General features: G+C 42.6%; 1 protein-coding gene across 2 annotated transcripts in view; it reads right to left on the reverse strand.

Annotated features, from left to right (window-relative positions):
• Window positions 1–1,270: 1,270 nt before the first annotated feature.
• Window positions 1,271–8,650, reverse strand: part of Atrnl1 (attractin like 1) — a 531,270-nt gene continuing 523,890 nt past the window's right edge. Inside the window, exon 28 of one of the 2 annotated variants that reach the window (XM_052182687.1) lies at window positions 1,271–3,563. In XM_052182687.1, the coding sequence (XP_052038647.1) occupies window positions 3,442–3,563 (122 nt within the window). In that variant the 3' untranslated portion in view covers window positions 1,271–3,441. The remainder of the gene's footprint in view (window positions 3,564–8,650) is intronic. The other variant, XM_052182678.1, reaches the window with a different exon arrangement.

An 8,650-nucleotide genomic window follows, 5' to 3' on the forward strand; every position in this document is an offset into this window, starting at 1 on the left:
CCACACGCCCCATGGCAGACACTCTCTAAATGATCCCATGTCAGGGGTAATGGCTGTTACATAGGCACCTCTGACTCGTTAACGCCCAATGAAGACGGGATGTCGGAAAGCACAGCAAGGATTGTACAGATGTTCTAATTAATGTTTCCTACTTAATACAACAGGACAGACAGGGCTGGGATATGGCTCAGTGGGTCAAGTGTTTGCTGCCATGAAGACCCATGTTCAGTCCTCCAGAGTCCATTGGGGAGACAGACTGGAAGATTCCTGGGGTTCTCCAGCTAATCTACCTAAAGCAGCAGCCTCCAGGCGGTAACAGATCCTGTCTCACAAGTCAGATTGGATAAGTCAAGTAAATGAAGATCGAGGAAGACACCTAAAGTCAACTTCTGGCTCTACACATACATGTGCACACATGGAGCTGTGCATACACACACATGTGCACGTACACAATACTGATGCAAGATATTTCCTATCCATTCACACTGAGGCAGTGAGAGGCCAGTGATTGGAGGGGGAGAGGAGGAGGAGCTAAGAGAAGTGGGGAGACAGAAAAGGAGCCTGGGAGCTGCATGGTGGGGGGGGGGGACTCACAGATCCAGGTGGTGTCAGATGTGCTTCTGGTGTGCCGAGAGGTTAGAAATATTGGGGTAAGATCTTATCATTGTAAATTGGCATTATGTAATTGGGAGTTTCATAACCATAAATATATTTGGCTAACTACTCAAGTTTAAGAGTCATGCTTTGCAGGTTACTTGGAAGGAGTGGGTGCTGGGCAGGAAAGAGATCCACCCGGACATGGAGCAGAGGCCTGGTGGGGTGGTACTACATTTTAACAATTTCCCACCACACAATACTCTCACACACTCTCGCACTCACATACATGTGCACATACACACACACACACACACTCACACGCATGTGCACTAACAATACACTACATTATAGATTACTTTTCCATGGTTATCACTAACTTAGCTTTTTACTCCTTCAAAGCATCTTAACTCTCTTTAAAATTTACCAAACAAGCACACTGTGTTTTCACCATGACTTTCCTTGTTGTCCAAATAATATTCCCAAGTTAGTTTCAAAACTCCTTTCCAGTCGACAAAGTGCGCATACTTGGCAGAGTGAGATCTTACATGCTACGGGTTCCTTCCCAAGTCATTCTATGCAGAAATGTTCAGAATTCGATTAAAACGGTTTTCAAGAGAATCAGCCATTTGAACTTCTAACTTCTTAAAAATAAATCTGCATTTAGGATGTGCAGTGGGAGGAGGAAGACACAGAGAATGAGGTATTTTTGGTTCACTTCACCTGGGGGTGAAGAATTTTATTTCCAGTAAAAAGCTTTATAAGCTGAGAATATATTGCATAATTGGCCACAGAGGTAACGGTAGAGTGTGACATTGCATTAATTTTGTAATTATCTAAAATTCAAAATTTTTAAAGTTTAAAGAACCTGGAGGATTCACAGTGGACGAGACTGCACAGCCCCTCCACAGGTCTGGTCTACCTTCATTGTTGGCAATTAAACAAACTGTGCAACCACTTCATGTTTCTTTACAGAGACCAATGCTGCCAATTTCATGGGGAAAATCAACATGTAAAGTGTCCAAAAGAAGCTGATCAAATTACTTGATTGTTTTTAGGAGACATTCACAAATTAAGCTTCATTAGTTTTCTGAGAGAAAAATGTCCTGGGAAGTACCAACAACCACCGCCCCCTCCCCGACCCAGATCCCACAGGCTGTAGAGAAAATTGCTAAAACTATTCTACAAATTCATCTGAGTTTGAGTGCATGGAAAATAGAGTAGAGCTATCATGCTAACGTAGGGAATATAAGCTATATCCAAAAGGCTAGTTATCAAAATAAGACAGTCATGGTTAGATGCAACCTAACTATGCTTTATAAGATGCAACTACATAGTCTGTGGTCATTTCTCTTACATATTACACTCTATCCTCATCAAATTAAGCTATGTATACATGGCATTTGAAATAAATATTCAATATTGCAATAGGGTCATATTCTGCGACTGTACAACCATGGCATGCAGTAACTAGACATTAACTGTAAAGTGTCGTCACCTTCCTGAATTCCAACAAACATGAGAAGTATGTACACTGTACTTAAACACAGATTAGGTGGAATGGCTTTGGTGTTAAATGAAATTACAGAGAATGCAGCAGCTTCGGGACTCTTGTGCATTGTTCTTGTATCTCCAGGAGTCACTTTGACGTCAGCCACCACTGCTCCAGACTGTGTGAATGTCTGTGAACTGCTGTTGACATCAGCTCTCACTGGTCCATGCGAGAGATGCCACTTTTGTCTTTCCTCTCTGCTCTTATCCAGGGCTTTGTGTCATTAAGGATGTTTTGGATGTGGCCAGCAATGAATCCGTCTTTAGGATGTCTGTAGGCTCCTCACAGCACCTCGTGACTGTGTTGGAGATGGGGGCTCTTGCTGAGACTTGCTGTACCCCGCTCTTGCCTGCTTGCACTCTACAGGAGGAGATTGGTAGCGGAAGCTTGGAAAGTGTTACCTTTTAAAATACATTTTGTAACACTCTTAAATAAGAAGTGGCAAACAGACAAAAGCTGGAAGAAATTGACACATTCTCGTGAAGACTCACAGGAACAACTCTGGCCTGGCACGGTGACCTGGGGGCACCAAAGCATCATGGTGTGGACCAGAAGCTCTGCTACTGAATGGCAGGTTTGGCTCTTCAGGTTATCAAACTGGAGGCTGCTTCTGGAAGGAGGGGACCCTGATTGCCAGGCAGCCTCTTCCAGGCCTGTCATTTTGGGGGAGTGTCCCCCATGCTCAGAACTCTGACAAACTTCCTGACTCTCTGCTCTACATTCCCATTAGTTAAAAATCGTTACACTCTCAAATTGACTCTGGAGACCGTGCGGTCACGTGGAGAATTTAAGCACGTGACCTACAGCCTTGCTTTCATGTTTATAAGGAGACAAAATGACAATCACAGCTGCCAGGACTTGTTCCTTTCCTACTCTGATGCCAATGACCTAAGTTTGCTAACAAGTCAAAAAAACTGTACATTTCTCACCATTCAGGCATTATAAAATGTCTTTCTTAAAAGTCTTGGGATATAAACAGTTGATTTATATGAATTACATATTTCCATCTGCATTAAGAAACGATATACATCTTTTTCCATACTAAGTTAGGTTAGCTCTCAGCCTAAGAGAGCCACAAAATCTGACTTTATCACTTGTGACCCTCAATACTGTAACTTTAAAAAAAACCTCACTGGCAGTCTCTGGCCTCCTGGAACATTGCCCACTTAGAGGGGACTGTACCTGGTCCTGGGTCATAGGACATTACCCTGTGTGAGACCCAAGGCCACAGAGCAGCTTTAACGGAAGCCATTTGTGAAGTAAACCGACACACAGTACAGAGCTGGTTCCCATTCTCAGACACAAGTTCCTTGGCGCGTGGAGAGGTGCTTTCGATTTCGGACTCCAGAAGTCTTTTCTTTATTATCAGAAGGCTTCTGCTGTGAGATGTCGATCAGGGCACTGGCGATAGCAAGGCCTGGAAAGAAAGAAAGGTATTTAGACACTCACAGACATATCTGGGATGGATGGAGGTGGCTTTGGGTGATGTTAACACATCCATCAGGAAGAGCCTAAGTCCTTACTGACAATCTAGCAGTGAACAACACACAGAAGAAGAACCAGAAACTGAATAAAACACTGGGCAACCAAGACAGAGCCTGGGAAACACGATCGCCAGCTGTGCACACTACTTCTTGCCTCATTCAGGTGTTTGAATGCAGGTTTGTTCCGGATGGAAAGGGAAGCTCCAAGGTTGCTATTTTGTTTTTGCTTCTATAAACAAATCTCATGAGATGTGCATTTTAAAAGAAGCTTAGATCACAGTTAAATTTCTGGAAAAACAACATTAATACAGAATTATCTCTTGAGGTCTATGGCTTTCTACCAGTGTAGACCAAGTAGCTGCCACATTGTTGAATAGATTGCTTTCTTGTCCCAAAAAATTTCTGTACAGGACTAAGTTATCTTCCTCCCTCCCTGGCAAGCACTGTGCTTTGTTTCTGTAGAGTCCTGTAATTCTTGATTAAGCAAAAGAAACTCTAAACTTCCCATTCTTTGCCTCAGAACTGGACTGCTTATCCTTTTTTTAAAAGACCTGACAGAAGGACCCCAGAATCTTAGAAACTGACTTTGAAGTGAGCTGATTCAGTCCTTACATCCTCATGGGCATCTTCATGGGTTGCTTCCCAAGGAAGAGCTTTATTTTGGATATTATTCCACACAACATAATATTGAACCATCCTTTTCTCCTGGGTCAATTTATTCTATATAAGTTCCAAATATAATCTGGCAGGAACAGAACTCAAGGCTTTCTGAACAGAAAAAAAAATGTCAATGAAGGACCATGGGACAAAGAAGGTCCTATGGAAGGCCATCTAATCTTAGAAGGCCTTCATCCGAGGTAGATACTAAATCCTCCTTAGCCATGTAAGGGGCAGAATGAAATGGTTCCTACCCCTGGAACAGAGCCAGCAGAACTTGGGCATCCATGAGGGCTGATGGTTGCTGTAGGCATAAGGCTTGTTTGTATATTTTACTTTATTTTCCTCCTTTGAGGAATATCCTCTTTGCCAATTACTCCATGATAATCAGAGACAGCATGAGTCTGGGAGGTGAGAATGTGGCTAATGACTCAGAAAAAAAAAAGGGGGGGGGTAAACACTGAGACCTTAAGGACAGCTCTTAAGGCTGTGGGAAAGAACTCTGAAAACATGAGTTCAAAAATATACAATTTCTCACTATGCAAAACATAAAGATGCAATGTGAGTTATATGAGGGCCTTCACATACCTAGAAAAACAGGCAATCTCAGGTCAATAAACCTGGCTAAGTTTATTGTATTACAAAGGCAGGCATATATCTAAATTTATTTGCAATGTTTTAAACAAAAAAGTACTTGTGTCTAAAAATCTGGAGCTAAGGTCATGATTTGTGGGATGGCCAAAGAGGGAACCTGGAGTAAATGACTGAACTGATATGTAAATAAAAGATTGGGCTTTTGTTCTTCAAGATATGAGCTATATTTGCAAGAGCTGAGCTGTCTGGAGAGTTCTGGATTGGAAAATCCATGGAGAGTGAACACAACTCTTTTAGAATTTTTTCTAACATGATTTCTGACCTTGGCTGGAAATCCCAAGAACTGCTTGGAGAACTAACACAGCTCTTTTGGAATGTCTTCTAGCAGCTATCCAGAGAGAACTGCCTGGAGAGCTAACATAGCTCTTTTAGAATTTTTTCATGGCTTTCTGATTTCGATTGGAAAAACCCAAGAATTACTTTTAGAATTTCCCTAAGAGGATTTCTGACCTGGTCAGAAAAATCCAGGAATTTCTTTGTAGTGGTTTTTCTGACTTTGATTAGAAAACTTAGGTGCTATCCAGAGAGCTTTTAGAATTATTTTTGAGCATGGGAGCGCTGCCTCTAGCAGGGAGCTATCTCTACAGAGAGCTGTCTCAGAAATCTATCTACAGAGAGCTGTCTAGGGCAGCAGAGCGTGGCCTGTCAGCATGAGCCTATGATTCGACTGAGTCCTTTGTTTCACTGCTTCCAGACTTCCCTTCTCTCAGAACCCCTTTCCAAGGTGAGGCTGGTCCTTGGCACACTAGGTCCCCACCTGAGTATGCAAATCTGAAGCTGAGCATGGGAGAGGACCTGACTCCCTGGCTTAAGATGTTGAATGATGGAGAGAGATGAATGGGATTCTCTGTACAGGGAAGCAGAGTCAGAGAAGGAATGTCGTGAGTGCCAGATGAGACAGGTTCTGTTTGGAAGGGAAATGAACTCAAGGACATTTGGAGGCAGTAGGTGCTAATGTAGGAGTAGCTATGGCTGAAAGGAGAAGATATTACAGCTCATAGCAACCACCTTTCAGAATCTTAATATCACCCTGAAACTTGTAGAGATAATACTGGCTCACACTTAACATGTGTTTTTGTCCATTGACAAGCACATATGAAATCCTGCAGTGCCATGAATTGTGTTGTAGGGTTTACTCATGGTCAATACTTTATTTCTTTAACTCATAGGTGTAAAGGGCTTTGATTTAACTTTTAAAAAGCATAGCCTTTGGTTGTGCTCACTGAAAGTTCAGATGGGGCAGATCTCAACTTTTCTCAGGTCTCCTGACGTACTTCTCTCATAATTTACAACTTCCTGCTAGATTACCACTGGTACCAACTCATACAGAGACAGCCAAATATAAGGACTAATATATGACTTTTTTACTGCGGCCAGAGACCACTTACACTGTTACTATATCCAAATATGAAGTCATGCCAGAGCTCTTACATGAAGTTCCAAATGTTCCTTAAAGCGGAGGTGGTACCAGGGGTAAGGGTACAAAGCTTCGGATGCCAGGATAGAAAATTCTCTGCTAATTTATGTGTCTTTGTATGTGGGGGTATATGGTGTCCAAAGCCTAATTTAATGCAGCGTCTCTCGCAGCATTCCCCGTTTATCCAGGATTCTGAATCCTGGGAACACAATGAACTGAAAAACCATACACCACATTTTAGTTAATATACAAATAAAATTGAAAATCATACTTTTAACTTGACAGCTTTTTTTTGTGCTTTTCATCATGAATGAACAATGGCCTGTGTTTAGGCTCTATATGAACGGCACCAAGCATGCTGGGAACCTTGGGAGTCCTGGGATACCCCGTGTAGTTAAAGAGGACACCCAGGGTCAGTTTTATGCTTTGCATAGGTTAAATGACACTTTCATTCAGAGTTAAGCATGGATCCCTTACCAGATGTTATGGTTTGAGGCCCATCAGGAGCTCATAATTTCATAATTACAAACAGTGCAAAGATCATAATAATTGTTTATGTCTGTGTGTCTTGAATGTTGAATGTAAGGATTTTATTTCTAATTGTGCATTTCCCCTCTCTGATGTATGGTAAACTTTATACCACCAGAACAACCTAGAAGATGCCAAGTCTTCATCCTACCTGCCTGCAAATGTGAGGAAGATGGAAACAGGCCCATCTTCCCAAATTTTGTAGGGAACACATGTAGCCTCTCGGGAGGCCTAATCTCTAGGTTTAGGCCTTGGCATTCTCTGTTATTTAAAGGAATCTGCTTTTATTAAATGACAAAAAGAAAAGTCAATTTAGCAGCTTTTAAGGGAGGGATGTTATCTCTTCCTGGTCCCCTAATGCATGCTAGGGTACAGGCTGAACGTGTAGACAATATCCAGATGCTAAATTAAAACAGTCCAGGCCATCATCAGCTGTCAGTTCAGAAAGCAGCCTATGGGCTTCAAGGTGCAGCCCAGGATGCCAGAAAGTGACACATCAGACTGCTCACAAAGCCAGAAATGTCTGTCCTTCCAGTCCCTTAGGGCTTAAGGAATAGCAGGGCAGCCTACCTAAGTCTTGCCTTCAGCTCCAACGCAAAACAACTAGAAAAAGGAAAAGTTCACCCTAACCAGCTGTACAGGACCCCACTCACAGTTAACCGATTTACAGCTCCCATAAACTCAACCCTCTGCAACCCAGACACAACTGTGTTTGCTTGTCCAAAAAAGCCTCCACAGCCTGATGGTAAGGCTCTGACCGAAGACGGTCAACTCCCTTCCAACAGCGAGTCCTTGAAATAAATAGCTTTCACTAGTCTTCATGCTGTAGATTATGGTTTCAGGTCCACAATGGCTGCGAAGAGAGGGAGATAAGCAAACAAGGCAGATGTCAACAAAGTAACCCAGAAACAGAGGTACCCTGCTGGGCCCACTGTCACCCAGTGTGGAGAGCCAGGAGCTCCTCATGTCGGAGCCTTTCCTGAAATGACCAGGGAAGGAAGTATACCATCAGATCCTGTGTAGTGGCGCATGCTGATTGCCACTAGAGTTCCATTTAAACCAGGTGTCCCCGCCCCCTCCCCAAGAGGACCATTTTTCAAAACATCACACAAATCATCTGATGAAATTCGCTTCTTGTGTTCCCTAGGCCTCTGATAGTTCCTTGTTATCAAGGCAATACAATCAACTGTGGGAACGATTCATTATTTTAGACTAGCAGTCTAAAGGAATTTCATTTACCATGTCATGGTGACACGCCAACACTGTGGGCTAGCAGAGTGTACATCAATATATACCCATAGATCCAATAAAAACGCCAGGGTTTAAATATTTACTGTAAGCCTTAGCTCTTTGTACTCCTAATTCTTAAACACTTGACACTGTTTGACAGATAATTTATATTCCAAGTTGAATCCACGTATGTAAGAACACCTTTCTTCTGTTTGCCCGCCTCCTACAACCTCCTGGCATTTCCAGTGTGTTGCCCTGGGTCACCCAAGCAGGGATAAGCTTTGAAGGAAGTGAAAGTCCTCATCAGAATTTCCCTCAGTAAATGGGCTTGGTTCAGCAGTCTCTTGTGTCCTTGCCAAAAGTTACCATGCTGTTTTATAAGTAGGTAGAAACATGTGCTAAGGTTACACTTAGCTGTAGCCCAAACTATACTTGCTTCCTAAAGTTTGAGAACTTTACCTCTCTGTAAGCTCGTGCAAACACGCCTGAAATGGAATGGAGCATAAATAGCTGATAATCAACCCTCAACTGGTA

The sequence above is a fragment of the Apodemus sylvaticus genome, chromosome 1 (genome assembly GCF_947179515.1).
Source record: "Apodemus sylvaticus chromosome 1, mApoSyl1.1, whole genome shotgun sequence".
Taxonomy (NCBI): domain Eukaryota; kingdom Metazoa; phylum Chordata; class Mammalia; order Rodentia; family Muridae; genus Apodemus; species Apodemus sylvaticus.